Raw genomic sequence first — 25,949 nt, 5'->3', positions numbered from 1 at the left:
ATGCCGGTAACAGCTGGTTGTACTTCTCACCACTGTGTCCTTTGCTTTCAACTAGGAAGAATGCTAAGGTGGAGACGCATCCTGCTGCATCATTTTCTTCTGTATCTTGGCAGCCTCTTCTACCTTAGAACCTTGCTGTGCTCTACCCAGTACCCCTTCGACGACTTAGAATACTACCCAACGGTAAAGCCGTTTGAGGCGGGGAAGTTTCAAAACTTTATTCCCTATGTTTCTTCACCCTTAGTTGGCAGCTCGCAGAAGAGTAACCAGCTGGATTTCGCAAAAACTCCCCCATATTCTGGAACATTTTCATCCGCGAACCATGAAGTTGTCGGAGTGCTACAGGCCAGGTGGAACAGAACGGAGATTAGCGCCAACCTCACTACGAAGACATCTTCTGTCAAACCAGACGGAGGTGTTACCGTCCAGTATTGGTTACCAGGCAATCCTTTTGGATCCTCACCGTCGCAAGATGTTCGGGACAAGGAATCGGAAACACGATTCGTATCATCCGACACTGGGGAAGCAACAACTGTCGGTTCTCGACTCCGACAAAACGGAAGGTCTGTTTCCTCTTCAGAAGATCGATCAAACGTTATCCATGGTGCGCCAAGCTCTTCTACAACAGCGAGTGCATGGGGGAAAATCAAGGCGCAGTTCCTGCCGGATCAATACGACATGCCCGTTGACCAAGGCAACGATCCGCTGGTCCATCTCAGGAAAAATGGGACAGCGACTCGGGAGGCACACCGGGGCAGTTACTTCCCACTTGCGGAACATATCTCAAAGACGAACGACTTAGTCAGACTCTACGGGCCAGACTCCCCCGGTTAGCCTCCTCCATTGCATGTTACGAAAGAGACAGGATCACCATTGTGGAGTAGGCTGTTGATGCAGACTCGACATTCTTCACGATGCTAAAATCCGATATCAGCGTCGCTATTAATGCCATGGTATGATCGGCACCGTAGTGCTGAGTTCCATCCCTCTCGCCTTCCTTCTGACCATGCTTTACTCTTCCCCGTTCGTCACTATGACGATCCGACGATGGCAAGCGAGTCCTGAGCAATATGCTTCTGCAGCATTGACGGTTCCTAGCGGACGCAGCACTTCTCTTTCGTTTACTCCCAGTATCAAATAATCCGTGTGTGACTAGCTTCGTTTTTCGTTCACTTCAAGGGGGAACAACAATGAAAGTCGTCTCCAGGAACCCAAGTGTCAGGCTACGAAGCTTGTGGTAGTAGGCATGTTTCTATGTGTACGTTTTTGGTGTACGTTTTCGCTGCAACGGTTTGATCTCTAGGAGAGAAATGGCGCTTCGTTGGAGACTCGTTCATTCGGAAAAAAGAACGGAATGAGACACGTTCCAGGTGGTATTTCCAACGCGTAGGGCAAGAGCAAAAAGATCTCAATTGTTTGCCGTATAGCCTTAGCACATCGACATTTACACAGATCAACACTGCACCATGAGGCTTACAGAATTAATGTTATGTAAGATATTTTGTTCAGCTGATCTAAACTCGTTACGTCGTCGTTCAAGTAAATTTAGTGGCATGAATGCGACGTTGTTCCGATTCCACAGAGCTGCAGGAAACGGCGCAGTCCGTTCTCCAGGTCCTCCGCCAGACAGGAAATGACACAGATATTTATAACGCAGTGTCAACACTTCCACCCGACATCATCATCAAACTGGTCATGAACAGTACTGACGCATACAGCCTTGTTCGCTGTCGGAAAGGTTACCAAGCTGTATCTACGTCTCTCTGCGCCTCTCCACTGGGGGAAGAAGTCCCAATTCAGGGATCCTGTGTCGGTGCGGGATCCTACGACACGGACATGGGACGCTGCTTTACCGTCTCGGAGGTAGGCTGTTCAAAATGGTCCTGCTTCAGCCTGTAGCAACTTCATGTATGGTCCTTCTGTCCCGTGAGTCATGGTCATATCCCTGTCACCCCACAGAAATTACTGGCGTACATGCGACTGCATGAATATATGCATAAATCAGAATACCCTCCCGCAGGAAAGGAAACAGCCAACCGGTGGCCAACAAAAACAGAGCAACGCGGTGCGCCGAGAAGAGCGTCAGGTTCTTAACTCGGGACGTATGCTGAATGCGTTCTGCTAACAACAAACGGTGTTCTGTGGTCATGCACGTTGAACATGTTGTATCACAGTGTTGTACTGACCCTCTATACGTATACTTGAGACTTCCTCGCTTGACCGAAGAGGTGCGGGAGAACAGGGAGTCATTCACCATGGATCCGTGCATTGTTTTGGTTCCATGTCTTCCTTCTTTGCTGGGGCACTGGTGCTCCCTCCTTTGTTTCAAAAAGAGCGTCGAGTTTCCTGTTATATTTCAGTCCCCTCAAACCGTCTGTTTCACTTCAGATTGAACCGATCTCGACCTGCCCCATTGGCTACCGGATAGCACGTACTCCGCTCGATTACCGTTATGGGCCGTGTAGACCAATCGAGCGTCTCCCTGCTCTTCCCAGTTGTGACCCTCCTTATGTGTTAGATCCGCCTATGGCCAAGTGCTTGTATAACAGCACCCATCCGGGCTATATCGGCTGTCCTCCGGGTGCCAAGACTCTCAATGAAACGACGTGCGCCGTCTCCACTCAAGTTGTTAGAATTCCTCAGTGTCCACCAGGATACAAGAGCACCCTCCTTGTAAGGACCGAACCATAGAGGTCAGACTAGTAGGCAAACGTTCGGTGTCGTTGTGTACGCGCTTTTAACTTTAGTTTTTGCTCAGCACTTGCTTGGAAAATTCCCGAACTGTACAGAAGGATTCATCTACGAGCCGACCAGGTGTATGGATGCCGGTCCCAGTATACAATTTCCAATCATGTATGCACGTGTGCGTGGCGCAGCCCGATATTTTCGGAGCAGGTGTTCCTGAGGTGTTCTGCTGTCCTTGGGTGGTATTTGCGCTTTGAGAACTACAGAAAGATGGGAGTGGGGAGTGCAGCAAGACACTCAAGTTTCGCGGCGAATACCTTGCTACGCCACGGTGCAAAGGGGGCGCGAAGGAGTTGGTCAACTACGACCTCTATGACGAAGAAAACCATCCTCTTGTGACCTGCATCGCCGTAAGGAATACGGCTGAGAAGCAACCACCGTCGTCGATTTGCTCAGATAAAACCCTGCAGGGAACCGCCGAAGGAGGGGAAAGCATTGTTTGCGTTTACTGGTGTTGTAGCCGCATAGACGCATAGCAAGCTTGTTGGGAAGAATGGTTCGCTGACGCGCAATTCCTTATGCCTCCGGTATCGTGTTTTCGCAATTGGATGGCATGAATCTGAACGGATGCCTTTACGATTCTGGAGCATGAGATGAAGTATTGCTTATCTTATAGACCTATATTGTATGTGCAGCCATGTGTATCTTCTCCAACTTGATGTTCTCGTATCCCAGGCGAAACTTCGGTTCCTGTTCACTCGGCAAGCAGAGACAAAGTGTGAAGCTGCTGTGTGGCAAGGAAAGAAGTCATTTGTGTACGCGAAAATCGGGTCAGAAGTGCGTTCTACAGACGATCTCCCCAGTCTGCTTTTGGGATGTGTGTCTGCAGACTGAAGTCATCAAAACATTCGCTGCTTGTCCTCCAGAAACTATTCCATACGAAGACTACCTCGAGGCGGGAAATGATCCACCTGTGATATTCGACAGCTCACTCGGACATCCCGCGCGAACATGTGTAAGGACGGAAGAGGGTATCATACGTCCCTCTTGTCACGATATGCTGGGACAAGTTCCATTCATTCTACTCGGAAGAGGAGAAACTGAGCCGTTTGATTACTCGTTAATGATGCCGAACTCTCTTGTGGAAGAAGTCATTCGGCCAGACTGGACGAAATTATCCAGGCGGATAGGTGAGAGTGTGGCAGTTGTGGCACCTGTCTGAGGAAAAGCAGAAAAATGCACGCAGACACGCAAAATTTTCTCGCGAGGAAATTTCTGTCGTCCACGATGGTATTCGATACAGAAAATGGATCATTTAAAAGATTTGCGCGTTTCTCAGTCCGAAAAGCGTCGATGTCCTCGAGACTATATTCCAGATACCACAAAACGACGACCCACATCTCAATTCGGCTTCGTGGACAAGCCAAGAGCCACTCGATTCGAGTACCCCCAAAAAACTTCCTACACGTATGAGTGGAAAAATGCCACGATTCTTGTCGTGGAAACATAGCGGGTTTACAGGCAACCTCAAACTGGCAGTGCGTACGCAGTAGAAAATCAGCAGCGGAAACCGTGGTGGATCATGTTACAAAAGGAGCAAAATGGAGACAAGAGTGGAGCTTTTGAGATGCGAGCTGCACAGATGCAGAGCAGCCACCATTCTTTTAGGACCTGCCACACGTATGGATGTCTTCAGGGGGAAATGGCAACGTGTACTACGAGAGAGAGAACCTCGAGATATCCATCCACTGTCTCTCCTTTCATTATGCACAGCCAGTTTTGCGCTGCCCCGAGGGGACAGTCCAAAATGGCCTGAAGCTTGAAGAATGCAAACGAAAAGCTTTCGTTGATTTCGTCCTGATGTGCCCCCCGGTAAGAGCCGTTGCTTTTCCGTCCGACAACTACATGTACGTGTTCGCATAAATGTGCCACGGGAGCTGTTTCATGCACACGAGGGCATATTGTCAACGTACACCATTAGGTATATAGAGACTCATTTCCACGGGCGCATAAATATGTCTATTTGTACTTCCTAAAGCATATATATATATATATATATATGTAGGTACGCGTGCATGTAAACAAAATATGTGTCTTCACAATTGTTTGGATAGATAGATCAATTTAGGCACAGTGCACGTTTGCGCCTATAGAGCGCTCGTGGCGACCAGCTGCTGGCGAAATGTTTGCCCAGACAAAAACCTTTCGGCGTTGGCGCGCCGAAGTCTCGAGCAGAGTTTCCAGATGGCCGTTTGCCTCGGAAAAAAGAGAAGATGGCTGTTTCCGGGCAGGCTACCATAGTATGTTCACGACATTGGTTTGACTCTATAAACGTGCTTCAGGGATACACTCTTAATGAAGCTGGTCTCGTCTTCGGTCCATACAATGCACCCAAACCCAAGTGCATTGGCAAGCTGCGTGCTGCCACCCAATACTACTGTCCGGAGGTATGTGTTGGAACAAACTCCACGAGATGCGGCAAGGAAGTAGCAAACAGTCTTACAACGTGATGGGCAGGTCCGCATAGTTTGATACGTAGACATCTACAAAGAGTCTGACGCGCAGTGACGGGTAGACACGTCAATGAAAAGCGGGTAGAAAAACATAGATGTGACTGGATAGATAGACAGAAAACAGAGATTGATGGTCTGAAGGTCGCAGATACAGAATGGTGAGATACCTAAAGAGTTTTTATAGCGATGTAGGTACATACTTATTCTTCGGATATGAAGATGCTGCAGCGAATGTGTTTTCTCATTCCTCTCTTCTTTTCAGATACATGAAAAGACGAATTTAAGAAAGAAAGGGCCAAAAATCATGTACATCAAAGACGTCCAGAATTTGCGATGTGTCAAGGCTCTGGTTACTAAGCCGGCATGGGTTCCGCCGCGAGAGACAATCGAAGCAATTTTTCCGGGTTAGTTCGCAAGACCAGGACAGCTCAGACTCTTCCCCGCTTGTTTAGAGAATGAGGAGCGAACTTACTATTATAACTACAACTCTGTCAATTGGATCTGTGCTGGAAACCCTTAAGGAGGGCAACAGCCCTTTCTCCCCCAGCCGATGACTGTGATTGTGACAGAACCAGCCTCCCCGGTGAAAAGGCTTTGTACGCGAACTGACATCGCATTCAGACGTGCAAACAAAACTGACTGTATAAGTAGAAGCTTGCTTGTGGTCTGCTATTTTCAGGTCTCGTACAGATGGAGGAGAAGTCAAACTCTCCACACTTGGGAGCCGCCCGGTTGTACGCACGGCCGGAGGTGGAAGATTCTACCACTGCATCGGCAGGGGAGCTGCGGCAATGATCTATCTCTGGGAAAAGGGCTGTGCTTGAAAACGGTATCCCTTTTCGCTCTTTCAACTTTCTGTAGACTTCGTGCCTCTGCTAAGAAAAGTCTTGAAAAATTCAACGCGCTGTATTTTTGACTACAGTCTCGCCGGCGGCTTCGAGCACTGGGTGTATGTGTCTGTCCATTGTACAGCAAACCAGTGCGGCACCGGTGTACTGGCTCTCACCACAATGACTCATCTGTACCCATGGCTCAGAACTGCCAAGCCACCCACATGCTTTTCTGTATCTAATAATCCACTGCCTATCCGTGTATGCCTATCCCTCCGCATATTTCGAACAATGGATGCAGTCGCCGGAGTGCACGTGTCTACCGTCCTGCCCGTAGCATATCTGCGTAGTCTGAGAGCCTGCGTAGCACGCGCCTATATCACCAATGGCTTCGCACCGTGACAGCTTTCGTCAACTATAGAATTTGATATCATTTGTACAGCCTGACACACCTGGCTCCACAGGCTTGAACAGTGATGTCGTTTGATGGAGGGATGAGACGCCCGTGACTCATCTCGGCAGTCTCTAAATGGCCGTGCAAATGAATATACACGAAGAATAAAGACATACAGTTGTTGCTTGCGGCGGGAAGGCAGGTGCTAACGGAGTTCAAACAACAAGCTGCCATGTAGTACTTGGACGGCGGGTTCCCCGGTGCCACTTCGCCACCGGCACCAGTTGCATTTTTGCGGAGCTAACGAAGAATCGTTGCTATCAGGCGTATTCATTGCTCCGCTTCATCTGTACGACTTGATTGTGGTGCTAGAAATGGCGGGCAGCAGCGTTTTTTTCCCGAGAACAGGTTTCTCATTTTTGACACCTTACGCCGTACCTAGTCTGTGCCAGTCTCCCTCAGTGTCTTTCCGTATGTGTCCCCCGACACATCCATTCCTGCAACAGACGCATGGGAAACTACATGGCAATAATCTTGCGGAGATGGGTACAGATTAAGAATCCCTTTAAGTGGTACGGCGTTGGGTACCCCTCCTTGAAGACCACTTGTAGGTTGATTCGCAGCACCAGAAGGTTCCTATTCAGCTCGAGTTGCACGACTCTTTTCACGGCATAGCTAATTCCTGAACCATTTCTATTCTCTGGGAAACAAATGATTTCCTCATAACCTCTCACTGTCACGGAGTTTTAATTTCAGTGCCCCAAATTTAAAGCCGTACGGTGGGTAGTATCCGTAGAATCAGGCAACTCCGCGAACTGAAGCATCGCGGTGGTGCCGGTGCGTTTGATGTTGCGTCAGCACCTTCCTGAAGAGAGTTCGTGTCAAATGAAGATTGACTATGTTTATGAAATGCACTCTCGTAGCTCGTGAAGTTAAAAATGGAAGCATGTTGGAATGGCAATAGGAGACACCGGAGCTTCAATGCGTTTCGAACTGCCCCCCTCACTGACCCTCACTGTCGATCCTGGCAGCGTTACAACGGGAAACAGCGAGGAGGTTGAACGGGGGCAAAGCAAGGTGAAGGGTTTTGTCTCCCGGCGACATGCATCTGGAGAAGCCTCAGGTGTTCTTTTTATAGGGCGTCGTTTCGATGGTCGGGGGGCGGCGGGTCTTCTTCACTACGCCATCTTCCCTCCTTTCCGTTTTCTTCGTGCTTGCCTGCAGAGTTTCACGACTTGTTTTCCCCCCCCCCACACGTTTTGCTCCAAGGGGGAGTCCGAGGTGTCGTCTGTGTTGTTTGTTTTGTGTTTTCATTTTTTTCCTGCATCGTTGACTGTTTTTCACGTTTTTTGTTTTTTTCTGTGCAATCAAAAGTGTCAAAATGAGTGACGCCGAGGATGTCACCTTCGAAACCGCGGACGCCGGTGCGTCCCACACGTATCCCATGCAGGCGGGAGCGATCAAGAAGAACGGTTTCGTCATGCTGAAGGGTAACCCATGCAAAGTTGTTGATTATTCTACTTCCAAAACCGGAAAGCACGGCCACGCCAAGGCTCACATTGTCGGTTTGGATATCTTCACCGGCAAGAAATACGAAGATGTTTGCCCGACCTCTCATAACATGGAAGTGCCCAATGTGAAGAGATCAGAATTTCAGTTGATTGACTTGTCCGATGATGGTTTCTGCACCTTGCTTCTGGAAAATGGCGAAACAAAGGACGATCTGATGCTTCCTAAGGACTCTGAAGGAAACTTGGACGATGTTGCCCAGCAAGTCAAGAACCTCTTCACGGACGGCAAGTCGGTTCTTGTTACTGTTCTGCAAGCATGCGGAAAGGAGAAAATCATTGCTTCGAAGGAACTGTAAACGCCTTCATTTTTTTTCGTCACCTAAATCTGTTAATCGTTGTCTGGCAAAGAAGGAAACACCCAGGGAATGGGTCAAAAGAGCAACTTGTTCGGAACCGGTTGTTACATTTCCGATATCGTCTCCCTCGGCACACTTCCGGTATCGTCTCCCTAAGCGCAAGAATGCTACAGACTGCGATGCTGGGGCGTACAGACATTTTATGTGTGTGCGTCTTGTAGAAAATGTTGGTCTCTTGACGCTCGCCCCCGTGACGGAAAAAGTAGTTTCTGCTCAAGTGGTCCGCGACTGTCGGGGTGTGGACTCGAACTTCAAGACTGTCCGGGTTTTCCCGCCCGCCTGGTATAAACGCTCTTCCTTGTACCATCTGGAAACTGGAAGTTTGTGTGGAAAACCCGTCACACCCGGATGGCGGGTGTTCTCCGTGGAGACCAAGTGTCGATCTCCGGCTGGAGTGGACCCAATCAATCATCACGAGTGCTTCGCCATGCTGCCAGCATGTTTCGCCCACAGCCCTAGCAGTTTCTTTCCATCACATGATCGCTTGTGGATGCGAGAATTCAGGCCCACTATTTTCAATGTTAACATATTCCATTTCTGCAGAGAGAGTACATCCCACGTGCCCTGCCGTATAAGCAAGTTACACACACCGACTTGATCGTTGATCCGTTGCCTACTGTCCCAGCAGTGTACGGCGTTCAGTGTCGCAAACCAGTATCAGCACACGGTCCACTGGTTGGAAATCGGCAACGAAACATTTGAGCACAGTGAATTCCAGCTGAAGGCTTGCCTGCATCTATCTGTACCTGTATCACTTGGTGGACTCTGGAGTCCAAGCCGAGGTGCTCAGAGGGGAGCTCTGCACCTGCCTAAAGTGCGTCCGTCATACTGGCAAGTAAGGGTAAGCCTCTACGGGGGTACAAACGGCGACTGGGCAGGCTCTACCTCTCGGGTGTTCCCTTTTCTCTGTCCGAATCTTTTTTTGACTCGTAGAACTGGGCTGCGATTGAGTTAACATGCGGGCCAATTCGAATTTGGAATCGGAAAGTGTCCCTAAAGAAGGACGCATATAGGTCTGCTTTTTTCGCCCCAGCTACTCTAATGTCGAGTTCTGGCTGGCGTCACGCACGCCACGCGCAACCACAGTTTGCGAACTTGCGATTTTGACAATCTTCGTGTATTGCGTGTGTGTACACGCACAGAAGGCATGATCATAGCAGGACTTCAAGCGTCTTATTGGGATAAACCTATCAGGGGCAGCTACGCAGCAAGGTGGGCAGCCCCTGTAGACACTGCGGCACAATGGGGCTCCATTAAGCTCGCGCTTTGTGCGAAAAGAACAAGGCAATTTCTGTCATGTTCATCCGGGGGAGCACGGAGGCATGAGTATGGACGGGGAAAGCGAAAGAAAAGATCGGAAGTGTTAAGCCTTGGAAGAGAGATCGAGGAGGGTCACAGAGCAAAAGATGATGATGCCTCCAGCCCCGCCGAACCTCGCACCTGCTAGTCAGTCACCGCATTGTGGGTTTGTGCATCCTGCACTTTGTACGCACTCCTTTTATGGCCTACGCCGAACATTAGTTTACCCCCTAAGTTATCAAGAGCTTACCGACATGACTTGTTTAACCCCAGGTCAGAGCCCATTGCGGTCTTCCTTTTATTTAAGTCTAACACACACGATGTTACAGAGCAATGGCCAGAACACTAGGAGCACAGTTTTTGTTGCATTTAGTGTGCAATATTCACACTCTTCCCCGAGAAATTACCGCTAAGAACTGTTTTTATGATGAACCTCAGTGCAAGTTAAACTTTCTTGAATGGCAACAAATACAGATTCGGCATACGAACAGTGTGCAAAGCAGCAGCCGGAGATTCGTGCCGGCTGGGGAGGACCACTTTCTTGCAGGCACATTTTATTACTTGCCCAAAGGGTGCAAGGAAGAGCAGGGGCCTGGGGTGATTCCCTGGCCTCGGTAGATTCATCTCATCGTCGGAACTCAGAACTGTACGCTGATGAGAGAGCTGAGAGTGTAATTCCTTTTATCAGTTTCGACGGTTTATCCTATGGTCTGCATCTCACAAGCGCTACAGCTTGCACTTCATTGCGGCAATCGTACAGACACAAGAGCCCCCGCGATGCTGGCGAGGCTCGCATGTTGGGTGAAAATGCATCAATGTGGAAACTGGCCTCATGGCAGTTATTATGCGCAAGCGTGAGCGAGGGCAGTGCGGGCGGTGTCCGGTCATACTATTGCTCGTTCATTAACGACAGAGAGGCATTGCGTCCCGACGCATACTTTTTTCGGCTCGACACTCGTTCCGTACTCCAGCAGTGCCACATTTGCTTTTTGCGTGCCAGAACCCATGATCTACTTTTCAGAGTGTGCAGCTTGGTCACAACGAAGAGACCTGCGACTACGCATCCTCTTGCACCCTCATTCTAGCGCCGAAGCCACGTCGTGCTTGCAGAAGTGGATGACTGACGTGGTGATGATTGCCCCAATCAGGACCAGTAGAGCAAAATGACACCGCGTGGCTGTTGGTTTCGTCTGAGACCTTTCGTTCCAGATGGTCATTCGCTGAGTCGGAGAGGAACACTATTCCGTCTCCCTGTATCTTCACATTGACCTCATCTTCTTGCTGTATAACGTGAATGGAAAAGTATGGTTGTCGGTGAATTCTGACTGCTGCTCGTCCCAGGTTCCTCTTTGTGTCAAAAATCATCGTCACCCGGTCTCCTGGTACATAGAGTCGCAGAAGCTCCAGTCGACAAGAATACACTTCGGAAGAAGATCATGCCGATCGAGCCAAACTGGAGAATCTGGAAACGAGAGAGACGATAGTGAGGAGCCGCTTGTGCTGACATCTTCAACATAACAAGAAAGCAGAAATCCCGAAGGCGGTACTGCCCTGAAGAGTTGCCGAGGATCTGTGGTCGTCGCCGACTGTGCAGATACATGCATCCTGCGCAGGCTTTGCTAGTAAACATATCCGTGATACCTCCTGTTAATTCTGGTTTTGGTCCGCCTGTATATCCCGAGGCTGTGTGTGTCTGTGTCTGTCGTCGTCCGGTTCATGGCGACTCACACACTCGTGACGAAGCGTTGTGTGTTGCATTTGCATTTCAGATAACTGGGCCTTTCAGGCGGTGTGATGTGTAGTCGTCGACGGATGCTACTTTAGCATGGCGTTTACAATGCAGCAATACCCGTTTTCGACGTTCCTGCCATGACCGTTGGGTTCGCGTTTTGCATGCATGCATGCCAGTCTCTCAGGGCTACAGAAACGCGAAGTCACGGACATCGTCCACTTCACATCTCCCGTCAAGCATGTGATAGAGAAATTCCACTCTTTTTTTCTCTAGATATTGTGCGACGTGTGTAACGAAGCGGGTCTGTAATCCGTGTTCGTCCTTTCGCGTTTGAAGGATAAGAGTTTCCCTACCAAAATCCTCTACGAAGCATCGACCAGTCGGGCATGTGCTCGCAAACTCGTGGACAGTGAAGGGAACTTGCGAACTCATTCCAGCGATGAGAAGTGACTCCTGGCTGATTTCCTTTTATTTGCTGTGTCCGGGTACCTTTTGCTGGAAAGCATCTTTTTTGACTAGGGGACGACCTCTTTCTCCGGAGGTCTTCGGCGCGCGTCCTCGCTAGAACGCAGTCTCTGTCGGGGTGTGATCGACGCCGTTTCCGTTGTTCCTCATGCTTTCGTCTTGACCTTTTACACCCGATTCTTTTGCGTACCCACGTGCTTCGCCGAAGAGCGGCGTCATCAGAGATGTGTCAGTTGGCGTCGTTCCTGCTTTGTTCTGAATTCATCTCTCGAGCCAGCATTTCGTCTAACTGGTCCAAAACTGCCTCTACGATCCCACGAGGCCCAGCCTCCGCTGCGGGGGCTGCCGCGCCTGCAGGAACCCTTTTTTTTCTGGACGCTTGCGATTCTCAGAAGGGCACACGAAGGCACCGCCGGCCGACATGGGGACGCGGAGCGTGCCCAAACGTCTCAAGGTACTACGGGGCGGTTTTGCAGGGGAAGCTGGGTACACATTCTGCGACCAAGACCCCAGTCTTCAATGTTGAAGGGCTCTCGAGGGCAGGAAAGCCGAGAAGCGCTTTTTTTTTCGACATCTATTCGGACTCCGGTCTTTACCTCAGAGAACTCCAGACATCAAACCTCCTTGGGTGGCAATTGGAAACGTGCAGCTGGTGCAGCTACTTCCTGGAACCCGGCGTATGTCCAGGGCACGGCCGGTTCAGCAATTCCAAGAAGCTTTCAGCGTCCGTCGAAGAAAACGGCACTGGAGAGAGGCCGGTAACCCGGGTCCATTCTTTCTTGGCGGCACATGATCCTCTCTGTGACGCAGTGCATGGACAGAGAGTGATGAAGGAACATCTTCCCGAAGGAATTGAACGGGCGGCGAGACGACCAAAAAAGGAAGGTACTGCACGCTGTACACTGCTACATGTGTGGAGCAGGGAGAGGACGGCGGCCAGTCTCCGACCCCAAGGGGCCGAAGTGTGCCGTCTTCAACACAATAGGGGTTCTTCACACACGTTTGATCGGTTCAGCGGTCGCCAAAGAGCTACTCAGTACTCGCGTTCTTCCACCGCACCTAACTGTTTATATGGACGGTTACATTTGGTACCTCGACACAACGCCCGATCCGTCCTGCGTTCTGTGAGGCTGCCAAAACGTTTGTGTCCAGCAGCTGCTTTTACCAACGACGGCACAACCGAATGTTTCTCCCCGTTTTTTTCGCAGGTGCTTCGACCCCGCTTTCTTCTCAGTTCTGTGCCCGTGTGGCGGCTTCCTCAGCGGGCGCCCCTTCTCACGTAAGTGCCCACCGACGCGTGGTGGCGTCAAGGCCGGAAGTGGACTCTTCGCGGTTGTCTCCTGCCGCAACAGGTTCCAAAGACTTGCCGAGGAATTCCCGGCTTCACGTGAACGAGGTAGATGCGCCGTCTCGCTGCATGCTGGGAACGGTCGTGGGCAGACGCGCCGAAAGAACCAAGGCACGAAGGGAACAGCAAATCCATCTTCTGCAGCTGGAGGCTGTTCTGCGCATGCGGACCGGACCCTTTCCTGCTTTTATTCAGCCTGTTCCTCTCGCTGACGTCTGTCGGATGCTCTCCGATATATGGAGCGAAGCAGAAGACTAGAGAGGCAAACACACTGAGTGCACAGAAACCATCCCAGAGACGAGTTTTGTTTCTCGCGGTTTCAGACTCACCGTTCTGACGAGCAGCCGCGTGTGGCGGCCGCTCTAGACACTTTACCAGAAAAACTGTTTCAAAACCCATCAGACAACAACTGAAGCCAGACTCCCTCTTACACATTATCAAATGGGATTCCTCGGTTTATACAAACTACCTGTTTCAAATCTCAACGGTTTCGTAGGCGTGCTTCCCGCGCTGAAGCGTGGATATGCAAGTGCTGTTCACTGAGGTAATACCTATTGCGTCGTTGCCGCTGCCAGACCGTGGGCTGATGTGAAATAGTTTTTCCGTTGTGTGAAGGGGGTGGGTACATGCGCGAGTGCCGCCTGGACCTTTTCCAAAAAAAGTGGGGAAGTCGTAGGCTCACGTTCGGGCCCAGGGTGGTGATGCACGCTCCAGAAGTGTTTTTCCGTGGGATTTGCCCGCGCGTGCTCGACATAGAGCAATTTCCGCTCCTTTCTGAACATCCTTCGACCGCTGGTGCAGTGTAGATACACCGCAAACACTGCACGAAATGGCCACGCACACGCCACGGTTGAGTCAGGAGGCAAAAAGGATGGCTGGTCTGGTGACTCTGTGCTTGCTGACAAGCTGCAGACAGTGTCAGAATAGGTGTGATGTCATGGAGTCCTTTTCCAGAGCTGAGGACTTTGAAGTCTTGCGAGCAATTGAAAAGACAATGTCCCAACACAAAAACTGGACAGATGCCAGGCACCGGACATGTGGTTTGCATGTCCAACAAAGTGTACGCACGTGGCAGTTCAAATGCTTCGCACTGTGACGGTAGCTTAATTGGTCGCCTACGCTTTTGAAAGCCGCCCCTCCCGTGCGCAGCCCCGGGAAGAGCTCCCGCTTCTAGATCGGGGTAGATCACGATCTTACCGAAATGCAAAGCGAACCGAGTCGCACACGAGAGGGCCTCAGTCCGCCAGGACTCGAAGACTCAATTGAACGGGGTCCATACAGAAGAGAGAAGAGCCCGAGTCCCATCCGTTCTACAGTTCCCCGGTTTGCCACGTGCGAGTAGGCTGCTGGAGAGGCGCGTTCCCTCCCACGAAACGCGTTAAACTTTGCGTGACTTTTTGGCGAAAAAAGAGGCTCTCCGTTGAACGTTACAGTTCCGTCCCTCGAGTTACCTCATGCAGCAAACAGCCGGTTGCACTTGAAACACTGGTGTCGAGTTTTGTAATTATCGGCCCCGCAGCTCCAGCACTGCCAGAAAAGGTGGGGGTGAGTCTTGCTGGTCCTTTTCTCAAAGCGTCTCGGTCGTTCGGTCCCTTTCACTTCAACCAGAGACCCATGGAGCAGCGACGCTGCCGCTCCGGCTGCGACTGCAGCTTCCAGGGGTCGTCTGTCTTCCTCGCGCCGGGAGTCGGAGAGAGGAAAGGACTCCTCTTCACCAACAAACGCGTAGCCACCTACATCTAAACCGAATGCTTTGTGGTAGGTTTTGAGTTCGTACGAGGACGCTGCGAGTGCCGAACTGTCTTCTATTCCTGGCCGGTCAGGTTTGCCAAGACTCTTGTCTCCCGAGAAGCCGTCACGGACTCCAACGTGCGCCTTCCTTCTATTCTCAGAGCTGCCGTGAGCAAGGCGTTCGGAAGGAATCAGTTGCTCGGGAGCCCCTCTCTCTTCGCGGGTAGCTGGTGAACGATTCTTCAGAGTCGCCGCCGCCACCTTAGCGACGACGGAAGAACTGCGTAGAGTTCGCGTGTGGTCCGCCTCCGCTGCTTCTGAACTCGCGGCGTCTACAGTCGGCCGGCTGTATGTGAAACTGACGACCTCGTTTTCGCAGGAGGACCGCCGGCGTGTTCGACGTCGACTTCGGTCGTCCAAGGCGTACGCACAGTTTGCGCGCGCATCTCGACCGTACGACCGGGGAGATGGGGGAAAGACGCGAGGCGGCGGTGAAATCTCGCGTTGAGTAGTCGACGCAGATGAATCGGGCTTCCTCCCTCGTATCTTTTTCCGAACAGGCGAGCGAGACAGAGAAGCGGAAGAGTCCGAAGACGAAGACGGTCTTCGGTGGCGCCGTTTGTCCTTATGTTTCTCCTGGTGACGGTGTTTCTTTCTGTCTCCGTGAGCTTTCTTCTTTGACTTCATTTCCGTGAAAAATCGCTCTGTTCAGTCCGTCTGATGCGGGGCCTCATGCTGTTGACAACTGGAGAGGGAGACACGGAGAAAGACACAGTCCTGCCGGTGCCCTATGAATGGCCAATACACCCCGGAAGGAAGACGCTTTCTCAACACCCCTGGTGTCGCGAGTGTGCGACCGACACTCGCCTGGTACCGAACGGAAAGGAAACAAGTCTTCGTGTCTTCAAAAAACACGCATTGGTGACAGGCCTCGGAGCAGCGGAGAAAGCCCGAACGGTGAAACTGCAAATATCTGCCCGTAGTGAACGGACAGTTCCCAGGAAGCGGGAGAAACACGCGCTCATCTGGAACACGAGAAGAGCGTGCGAAAACGGTCGGCACACGAGCGCTGTTGATGTCAGTGTGGACGGAAAGCTGCTGGCTACGGCGGACTCGCGGGCTTCAAACTTGAATTCGCAGCCAGGCGTCGCCGAAGGCGGTCCGCAAGTGAAGCGTTTTGGCCGCTCTCAGGCAGTGTCTGTCGCCTCCATCCTGCGACTGGCCTCACGCGAGGAAGTCTCGTGTTTTGTGCGAGATTTTCGCGCGAACAGGGACATAAACAAGCTGACCTTTTTGCCCCGTCTCCCGCCGATAGGTACAGGCAGTCTTGTCAGACACGCAGGTATTTGCAAAGGTACACACAAAGACGGGCTGTGAAAGTTAGGTATGCCGATACGTGAAGACCTGCGACCGTTTAAACGTTGGCAGTGCAGACGCTCGCTCGAGAAGTCGCAAACCGCAGAGACTTGCCGCGTTCGGTGCTCTGTAAGGCGTGCGTGTTTCACAGAACACCGCCGGACAAGAGCCGCCGCTCTTTCGCCCATGGAAACGTTCCTCTTTGAGAGCCCAAGCTGAGCAAAGCTTCTCGCTTTCTGGAAGCGGCTGCCAGGGAGAAACCCGAAGGTTGTGTCTCAAAAGCGAGACGGGAAAAGACTCTCGGTCCGCTCTCTGTCTTCCTGGCGTTCCAGTGTAGCCGTGCGCCGCACGTGTGCACGCCTTCCAGAACAAGGTCGATGTGTTAAAACCCCCCCCTGAAGAGAAGGGAAGAAAGAAGAGTACGACCTTGCTTCTGTCTTCTGAAAAAGCATATTCTATCTGGAAGACTGTCCTTTCGCCCGTACTGAGAGAGTCGCGGTTGTGAACGCGAGACGCCAGGAAGGTCTTTTTACTGAGAGTTCAGCCGTGTCTCTACGCTGAAAAAGACAGGCATCGCGTGGAAAGGCAAAGAAAGCGCAGGGTGCCGTCCCGTTGCGCGATTTGTGTTCTGTTTCAAGAAAGGCGGAGCAGTAGCGCGCCAAGAGGCCGAGTTGTCCGCAGGCGCGTCATTGCTGGGCCGATGCAAACGCCTGATTGAGAGCGCTCTGCCCCTGAAGACACCCACGAAAAACAGCGCGCTTTCTCTGCGCAACATCGCGATATAGAGAAAGCACACGCGGGGCCGTGGGGCGGAAAAAGCCGGCGCGTGCGACAGAGAGTTGCATGTGCAGCACGTAGGGCGGTTCAAGGCCACGCCTGACAGTGGGGACGTGCGAGGCGGTGGACCGAGTTCGCCTTCTCGGACGAGACCCGCGGGTTTTTCTTGTTTTTCCCGTGCTTTCGCAGGGGTACGTCTGGGCGTCGGCGCGACCAAGTCGCGAGCTTCATTTTCAAAAGTGAGAGTTTCCGTAGTAAACCTGCGCGTCCTGCGCGTCGTAGTGTGTCTCTCATTCCAGTCAAACACCTTGACCGCCCCCGTCCTCAAACCTTCGCGGTTTGTCCACCTTCGGCACGGTCCGTTTTTTCTCTCAAGCGCACAGGCTTTTCGCCTTCTCTAGCTTTTGGCCTCGAGACCCTCCCGAATCCGGGCAAAATGGCGTCGTTGGCCTCGGGAGCGTCGCTCGCGTATCGAGCCAGCTATTGCTCGGGCGCAAAAACCCGGTCCATCTCGAACTCTCTTTTGGGACGTGCGACGTTTGCAAACAAGCAAATGACAAGTGTCGCTGCGCCTACAGCCTCTCTCCGTCCCTCTGGCTTCTTCTCTGATCTGCTGACTCAAGGCGGAAAAGCCGTCTCGTCCTCCCCCTTCCGAAATCTGAACGGCGGACTCTACCGGAATGCATGCTCCGCCCTGAACTCTGAACGCGCGGGCGTTCTCTCTTCCTTCTCCCGTTACCTCAGGTAGGAACAGAGGGGATTCTCTCCACTTCCAAAAGGCAAAAAGTCTCAGAAAAAATGCGGAAACAGCGAGTCGCGTCTTTCTGCGGGGCGGCCCCACAGAGCGAACACCGTCGCTCGCCGGTGGTTGCGGCCACAGTGAAGAGAAAAACGCTCTCCTTTCCGCATCTCGAGAACGACACTCCTCGAGCTTGTCTCTGCCCTCTAATGTGAGGCAAAAGTGCCGGCCTCCCCAGTGGCTACCCGAGGGTCTGCATGTTTTCGCCACGAAACGGGTGCACATCTTTTTCTCTGTTGTTTTAGCTGTCCCTCTCCTTTTTCCTACTTCCCGTACGTGTGAAGACAAGCGAATGTGCACTGGTCTCATGCACACATCTCTCCAAATGTCTGGCGCCTCCGCATCTGAGCACGTCAAAAACAACGGGTTGTGACTCCGTTTATGAGATGCAAACAACCGAGCCTTTATGACAGCTCACAGTCACCACGTTCCCCGCTCACGCAGCGTGCCGAAATGCCCTCTCGCGGTTCTCTCCTGGTGTGAAGAGCGAGTGTCCGTGGAACTTTCGCTTCTACATTTTCGGTGGAACGTTCACTTTTACCTTTTTTTCTGGCTGCGCGAATGCCTAGACTGCGTCATCTTCTCGCGCTGTCTCTCAGCGCATGTGAAAGATCCGTTTCTTCCCCTTGGTGGATGCCACTCTGACTCTGAAAGTGCTCGTTTTCTGAGGGGTGTCTCTCTCAAGATTTCTGTGGTGCGAATCGGTTGGCGCGTCCTCTGTCGCGAGCTGGTCTTCTCGGCTGTTGTCTTCTCCAGTCGGTTCCATTCCCGCGGAACGAAGCGTGTGACGACGTTGATCTACTGCTTCGGGCGGGTTCCCTCTGCACATACACTTTGTGTCCTCGGTTTTGCGCTGTGTTCAGCACGTCGGCGCCTCGCATGAACAAGGCGCGCGGAGACGTCGTCGGCATCGATCTGGGAACGACGAATTCGTGCGTGGCGGTCATGGAAGGTTCGCAGCCCAAGGTGATTGAGAACTCAGAGGGGATGCGGACGACGCCGTCGATTGTGGCGTTCACGTCTGACGGCCAGAGACTCGTGGGCATCGTGGCGAAGCGCCAGGCCGTGACGAATCCCGAGAACACGGTGTTTGCGACCAAGCGTTTGATTGGCCGCCGCTACGACGAAGAAGCGATCAAGAAGGAGAAACAGATTCTCCCGTACAAGATCGTCCGCGCGAGCAACGGGGACGCCTGGGTGGAGGCGCAAGGCAAGTCTTACTCGCCGAGTCAAATCAGTGCCTTCATTCTCACCAAGATGAAGGAGACCGCCGAGGCGTACATTGGCCGACCGGTCAAACAGGCCGTCATCACTGTCCCCGCGTACTTCAACGACTCGCAGAGACAGGCGACGAAGGACGCGGGAAAAATCGGTGAGTTGCGAGAGCGAAGCCCCCGCACGTTTGACACGCGGGAAGAACAGGCGAGACGCCTGTGTGCCAAGCGGCCAGTCGCCTTCGCGCGGCCGCCCGCCAGATAAAACCACACAGGGGCAAGTTGCCTGGTGCATGCGGTTCTCTGTAGAGGCGCTTTCTTGGAAGCTTTTCTTTGCCTTGTTCTGGACTGCGGGGTTTCGTTTTCGGTCCCAACTGCGCGTGTTCAGCTGGCCTGGAAGTCCTTCGCATCATCAACGAGCCGACGGCCGCGGCGCTCGCGTTCGGCATGGACAAGGACGACGGAAAGACCATCGCCGTGTACGATCTGGGCGGCGGCACCTTCGATATTTCGATCTTGGAGATTCTCGGCGGAGTGTTTGAGGTGAAGGCGACGAACGGGAACACGTCTCTTGGCGGCGAAGACTTTGACCAGAAGATCTTGCAGCACTTGATCGACGAGTTCAAAAAGGCGCAGGGCATCGACCTGACGAAAGACAAACTCGCGCTCCAGCGCCTGCGCGAAGCGGCGGAAACAGCCAAGATCGAGCTGTCCAGCAAAGTGCAGACCGAAGTGAATCTGCCGTTCATCACTGCGGACCAGTCCGGCCCGAAGCACCTGCAAGTGAAGCTGACGCGCGCCAAACTGGAAGAGCTCGTGGGCGGACTCCTGCAGCAGTCTGTGGAGCCGTGCGAGAAGTGCATCAAGGACGCGGGCGTGTCGAAGAGCGACTTGTCCGACGTCATTCTCGTCGGCGGCATGACTCGCATGCCCAAGGTCACTGAACTGGTGAAACAAATCTTCGGCAAGGAACCGAGCAAGGGTGTGAACCCCGACGAAGCCGTGGCCATGGGCGCGGCCATCCAGGCGGGCGTCCTCAAGGGCGAGATCAAGGACTTGCTCCTCCTCGACGTCTGTCCCCTCTCGCTGGGTATTGAGACGCTCGGCGGCGTCTTCACGCGCCTCATCAACCGAAACACCACCATCCCCACCAAAAAGAGCCAAGTGTTCTCCACCGCTGCGGACAACCAAACTCAGGTAAGCTGTCTCCGCGGGCGCCCCTGTACACAGACACACCCTCTCCCCGCAGACCCAGGAAGGTCGGCCGCATGTGACCATGCGCGACGGTCGACACAAAGCCGATGATGGCAGTTCGCTCTTCGCGCCTCTTTCTTGGCTGTGGCGTTCGCGCCTTTCCTAGCTGGCGGCTACTTCTCCTCGCGCCTCCCGAGATGGACAGGTTCTTGCCTCGTGCTTTTCCCTGTTTTCTTGTTGCACGCCGAGGAAAGCGAAGTTCCGTTGTCGGGTCAACGCGACGCGCAGCAGTGCCGCGTTCCCGCCTTTCCCCCGGGAATTTCGTCGCGATGTTGGCTCCTGCTCCCGCGTGTGGCTTGTGTCTCGCCCCCCCCCCCCCCCCCCCGCCAGGTCGGGATCAAGGTCTACCAGGGAGAGCGCGAGATGGCTGCGGCCAACAAGATGCTCGGCCAGTTCGACCTCGTCGGCATTCCCCCGGCCCCCAGAGGCGTTCCGCAGATCGAGGTCACCTTCGACGTGGACGCAAACGGCATCATGAACATCAGCGCCGTGGACAAGAGCACTGGGAAGCGACAGGAGATCACCATCCAGTCCAGCGGCGGCCTGTCCGACGCTCAGATCGAGCAAATGGTGAAGGACGCCGAGATGTACAAGGAGCAAGACGAGAAGAAGAAGGACGCCGTGCAAGCGAAGAACGAGGCAGAGACTCTCATCTACTCTGTTGAAAAACAAATGACCGACCTCAAGGTACACAGGGGACTGCAGACGCGTCTCATCTTTGTGGGGTGTCTGTGTGCGGGGCGGAGGAGGCGTCGCGTCTTTCGTCGTGGCACCAAGAGAAGGGCTTTAAAATGCGGGGTCTGGGACAGAGTGTTCCACTCACCAGTCAGGTTGCCGCTCGTGACTGGTCTTTTCCCCATTTTCATCTTTGCCTGTTTCTACACACGCCCTCCAAAGGCTTTCTCCCCGAGGAATAGGGATTCGAGATGCTTCGACAGACACTGGGCAACTGGTCGGGGGGGGGGGTTGTCGCCAAGGCTCAGCGCGTAGCAACTTTCTGTGGATCTCTCTGGGGAGACCACGCTCCACTTTGATAGAGAGACGCCGTTTGCGAGGAAGACAAACTCGCAGACTCTTTACACCGGTAGTCGCTCTTTTCCGTGGAGTTCCCATTTCTCGTGGCGTGCGCCCTGGTGCTTTCTCAGGATAAGATGACTGATGCAGACCGCACGGACTTGCAGGAGAAAATCACACACCTACGCTCCACGCTTGGTCAGGAGGATCCCGATCCGATCCGCGAGGCTCTTAAAACCCTGCAAGAAGCGTCGTGGAAGATTTCTCAGCAGGCGTACAACCAGGTAAAAGGCCTCGTCACGCAGACGCACCCCTGTCAACTGCCTGGGAAGAAACGACGTCTCCTGGGCGTTCCGATGCAACATGTGTGAGGTTTCGCGTTTCTACAACCTACACAGAGCGCGGCGGTCACCGCGTTTTTATTGGGCCAGGCGGCATTGTTTCCCTGGCCGTCATTCCTGTACCTGGCCCGTTATGCGCAATGGCGTTTTGTCGCGGTTTTTGTGTTCTCGAAAAGGGTACTATCCCTGTTTCGAGTCGTTGGTGGCGCCAGCAAGAACGGCGTCGCAGAGCCGAATGTGCGCGAACGTCTCCGTGTCGGTTGTGCATGCAGGCCGGATCGACGGACTCGAGCAGCACCAGCGGTAGTGAGAGCGGGAGCGAGAGCGGCGACAAGAAGAGCTCGTAAAGACTTTTCTGTTTTCTGACACTTTGTTTCTGGGCCGACACTTTTCGTTTCTCCTTTGGTCCTGGAAAAGACCGGCAGGTGCACTAAGGACGACCGCGTGTGGACGTAGCTGCGGCTAACTGAAACGGCGTTAGAAACACGCCAGTCTGCACACCGCAGTGCAGTCGGGCGAGGCGACGTGTGTCTCTTGCTCGCGCGCGTCACGAAGACGAGTCGAGATTTTGGCGCCTTTTCTTCGCCGTTTTCACTGTCGACTTGTTTGTCACGGCCCGGTCAATCTCCGGTTCTCTTTTTGGGTGCATCGAAACGCAGTGGGTTTCCTTCCAGTTCCTGCCGACGGTCCGCCCGGTGAGCGAGAAAAAGCTCGCACCGTAATCGCCGTCTTTTGGTGCTTGCTGGCGTACCCTCTCTATGAGGGTGTTTCGTGTGGCGTTGTGCTGCATGCGCTGCTTCCCCGACCGTCGCTTTTGTCGGGAGCGGTTCCAACCCGGCAGTCCAGTCTCGGCTTTCGCGCTCGCGTAGTGCTGGGCGAAGTGCCGCATGCCGATCTCTTCCCGTGTGCGGCAGGTATGTCAGGAGAGCTCTGCGATCTCGTGGCGGGATCTAAGCGCAGCCGACTGCGTCAGCTGTCCCTGTCTCGTGCCACGATACGCGTGCGATGCGTTCGCTAACTCAGCATCTTGTCCCTCTCTTTCGTCTGGCTCTTTCTTCTGTAAAGGCTAACGCTAGAAGAGTTTCGAGGGAGCTTTCCGAGTTTCCGGGGAGAGAAGATCCGGGGGAGGCGGCCAGGCGCGGCCCAGAGAAAGACGTTGCGGTCCCCTCCACAAGAGGAAGGGTTCAAACGGAAGAACGAAAGTGTTTTCGCGAGCGAGACCAGAGCGAGAGAAAACGTTCATCCACGGACAGACGGACTGGGAACCAGTGACTGAGCGACCCTGTGGGTTGGTTTGGACCGGATCTACCTCCAGACGCAGCTGCAAATAACGCCTCCAAAAATCACACCTTCAGGGTTGGTGTGGCATGCATACCGAGTCGACGGACGCACACGCGCTTGCTCGTTCCTAGAGCAAATGTGTGTTCTCTTTTTGTTCGTGTGTCAGGTAGTGATTCGTATTTTTCTCTTTCCTCCGGAGCGGTGCATGCACATTGGACGCTAAAGGCTGTTAATTTCGCCATACTCCGAACCTTCTTTGTTTTCCGTGTAGCGCTTTTTCGTTCTTTTTTTGCCTTTCCTACCAGAAACTCAACTGCTTTTTCTCGATTTTTTTCGCAAGTTCGGTTCGACAATGCAGAAAGCGCGTCGCTGCAGATAGCTTTCTGATATACCGTCGGCGCCTCTCAACCTACCACTCATCGCTCGAGATACAGCAAATAACACGCCCTGTGGCGGTCGCGGGGTTTGTCCTTGACATCCACCTGCGATCCTCAGCTGTTGCGAGATGATGCAGGCCGGGTACTTTATGCCCCTGGCCACAGGCACCGGGGCGTTGCTGGAATGCACACTGCACACAGTCCCGCGTGTTCACGAAATGCCGTAGTCGGCCAGCCGAACTATGCGTGCCGATCTTTCAGTATCACAGACAGTGTACGCTTCTGGAGGATTCGCTTTCTGTGTTAGCGTCACCACCTGTCACTCGATGCGACGTGCGAGCACTTTCACAGACAGCCGTCAAACTGTCGAACTCGTAGCGGTATCGTGCCTCATGAATGCGTTCTGCCATCGCTTTCACTGCAGATACCAAAGTGTGGTTCGGTGTGAAATGAAGACGTAGAACTGGCGGGAGCAATGCAGCTGCTAAGAAGCTTCTCCCCGAGGTCTTCCGGTCGGGGGAAGAAGGCAGTTGTGGTCTCGCGGAAAGAAGAGATGAGAATACGTCATTTCCCTCCGAGCTTCGCAGTGTCTACTGAGGGTTAGTGGCTACTATATAACACCCCCTCCAACCAGGAATGTTACCTTCTGTTGTTTCATCGGCAAACAGAAGAGTTTCAATTACACCCCATGGAGCGCGCGCGTAAAAATGTGCCGACGGACAATCTGAGTGTGGAAGAAACATGGATTCGTGTTGCACAACTGAACCGCCGTCAGCCGGCTCTCAACCTCCTCCACAGCCAGCGGGGTAATGGTCTTTCATGGACTCCATTTCTTCAGCGCTGCTGTGACTCCTAAAGTGCTGAAGAATACCACGAAGGGATGCCATGCGTGAAACACACACACATGACGGCGTGGTTCTCACACCGCGTTGGTCTCGTCACCACACCTTTCTTCATTGAGTCGTTGTTTCCTATCTGGAGCACAGAAACGGTTTCGACGCAAACTGGAAACTGTCGGCAGGCCAAGCACCGGACCCGTGAAATGATGAGGGTTCTGTGTCAGACGCAGTTCCTGCTCAATACCACAGATGACACCGGCAAGTATCCATGTGCATCTCTCGGTCGTCCATGGTGTATATAGTACGGTATGCCAGATCCGCGGTGCTCAGTCAACGCCTTCTGCGCCTCATAACACGTCGACGGGCGATCGCTTGGGATCCGTTGCAGACTTTCCAACAGGAGCAGACTGTCACTCTCCGATTCTCTTCATCGATCGCCTCGTGGAAGCGAGAGGCAAGCGGCGCGCCGGATCGCTCGCTTGTCCCGCTGAATCTGGAACTGCGCGAAGGCGTCCGTGCGAGGGTGCCGAAAAAACAGGCGTTCGCTGACTCTCCAGATTGGTAAGTGTGACATAAATCGCGTCGTCAGTGCATGAGCGCGTCTGCTATCTTCTGCTACGCCGCGGGCTACGTTTCGCGAAGCTGCGTGCGACAAGAGGCCGTAGCATACTCCGCGTCCGTGTATTCCCGGGAAGGCACAGATTTGGCGCCGCCGAAAAGTTGCGATTTTGCGAGGATCCAGGCTGAAAAAAAACGCAAGACTGCTTCAAGCTCTGCACTCCTTCTCGAGTCACTAAGTTTCCTTCACTTTGTTTGTCGCTTTCAGCCTCCGAAAACGCAACGTGGACTTCGCCGCTCCTTTTCCCGCCTCGGCAGCGCGTCCACGGGGTGTTCGCAAACCCTGGGACGCCGCTGTTTTCACAGCACTGTTTTAGTCATTTCAGCAGAGGGTTGGAGGGCGTGGGTGAGAAGGAACCCGGAACGGAACACCTATCAGGGATTTCTTTCGGCTCTGCCGCGTCGCGCTTTGGCCGTCTCAACGTCTCTTTCTCGGGGGAAACCACTAGGAGGGGAGATATGTTGCCCGTCCTCTCCCGAACGCACTCACGGGCCAGCTTTCCCAGACAACTGCGCAAACGTGTCGGTTCCTGTTCCCCTTCTTCTCGTCTTGCTTCTCAATGCCACACACGGCATGCGTCGTGTTTGACCACAGCGCTGCCACCTGTAGTGTGTTCCGTTCTTTGTTGAATCGGACAGCGTATTGCTCTGCGCCGGAGAGAGGTGGGTCTTTCCACGACGGCGGATCGTCCTCGCTTCAGCCGTTCGGGTACGACACCCGGAACCTACTAATTCGTTCGTGTCGCTTCTGACGGGGCTAAACGGTTTCCCGGAAACAACGACATTCTCGAAAATAGGGTGAAGAGCCTCGCGCGACCTGGCCTTCTTCACGCGCCGCTTGCCGGTGTCTTTCCGCTGGACTGGCGGGGCAACTCCCAGTGCTTTTTTCGCCGGAGAGAGTGCCGCACATGTGGAATTATTTTTCTTGTCTTGGTTTGCCTCGCCGATTTGAATCGCCATGACAATATCGACTCGACTTTTTCCCCGCCGAATGCCCGTCCAATCCGCAGATCGCGTTTTTCCCAGTATCCGAGGGCCTTGCCGGAGTCCCCCTCTGTAGCCAACTTCCGTTTTGTTTTTGCGCGCGCCGTTGCGGCTGAAGATCGCCCTTGGGTCTGTCCCCATCCTCGAGCCCGATACTAGGGCCATGGGGCG

At 53.3% G+C, this 25,949-nt stretch overlaps 5 protein-coding genes across 5 annotated transcripts; 4 read left to right on the top strand and 1 right to left on the bottom strand.

The window, feature by feature from the left end:
* On the top strand, positions 1 to 5,195 carry NCLIV_066880 (conserved hypothetical protein; the record flags this gene model as incomplete). The annotated part of the gene is made up of 7 exons (XM_003886239.1): positions 1 to 829; positions 1,583 to 1,863; positions 2,389 to 2,673; positions 2,952 to 3,095; positions 3,575 to 3,875; positions 4,382 to 4,557; positions 5,028 to 5,195. The coding sequence occupies 7 exons, from the start codon at positions 1 to 3 to the stop codon at positions 5,193 to 5,195; spliced, it is 2,184 nt and encodes a 727-aa protein (XP_003886288.1).
* Positions 5,196 to 7,803: 2,608 nt separating this feature from the next.
* Positions 7,804 to 8,289, top strand: NCLIV_066870 (hypothetical protein; the record flags this gene model as incomplete). Its single annotated transcript, XM_003886238.1, has 1 exon — positions 7,804 to 8,289. One exon carries the CDS (start codon positions 7,804 to 7,806, stop codon positions 8,287 to 8,289), a length of 486 nt encoding a protein of 161 aa, XP_003886287.1.
* Positions 8,290 to 12,069: 3,780 nt separating this feature from the next.
* NCLIV_066860 (conserved hypothetical protein) lies at positions 12,070 to 13,451 on the top strand (the record flags this gene model as incomplete). Its single annotated transcript, XM_003886237.1, has 2 exons — positions 12,070 to 12,646; positions 13,054 to 13,451. The coding sequence occupies 2 exons, from the start codon at positions 12,070 to 12,072 to the stop codon at positions 13,449 to 13,451; spliced, it is 975 nt and encodes a 324-aa protein (XP_003886286.1).
* Positions 13,452 to 14,645: 1,194 nt separating this feature from the next.
* NCLIV_066850 (conserved hypothetical protein) lies at positions 14,646 to 15,611 on the bottom strand (the record flags this gene model as incomplete). Its single annotated transcript, XM_003886236.1, has 1 exon — positions 14,646 to 15,611. One exon carries the CDS (start codon positions 15,609 to 15,611, stop codon positions 14,646 to 14,648), a length of 966 nt encoding a protein of 321 aa, XP_003886285.1.
* A 1,882-nt stretch (positions 15,612 to 17,493) lies between these two features.
* On the top strand, positions 17,494 to 22,026 carry NCLIV_066840 (hypothetical protein; the record flags this gene model as incomplete). The annotated part of the gene is made up of 6 exons (XM_003886235.1): positions 17,494 to 17,801; positions 18,720 to 19,228; positions 19,459 to 20,267; positions 20,655 to 21,011; positions 21,470 to 21,622; positions 21,952 to 22,026. 6 exons carry the CDS (start codon positions 17,494 to 17,496, stop codon positions 22,024 to 22,026), a joined length of 2,211 nt encoding a protein of 736 aa, XP_003886284.1.
* Between the last annotated feature and the right edge of the window lie 3,923 nt (positions 22,027 to 25,949).

This window comes from Neospora caninum, chromosome XII (assembly GCF_000208865.1).
Source record: "Neospora caninum Liverpool complete genome, chromosome XII".
NCBI classification, from domain to species: Eukaryota; Apicomplexa; class Conoidasida; order Eucoccidiorida; family Sarcocystidae; genus Neospora; species Neospora caninum.
This window is presented reverse-complemented; position numbering and strand designations above follow the sequence as displayed.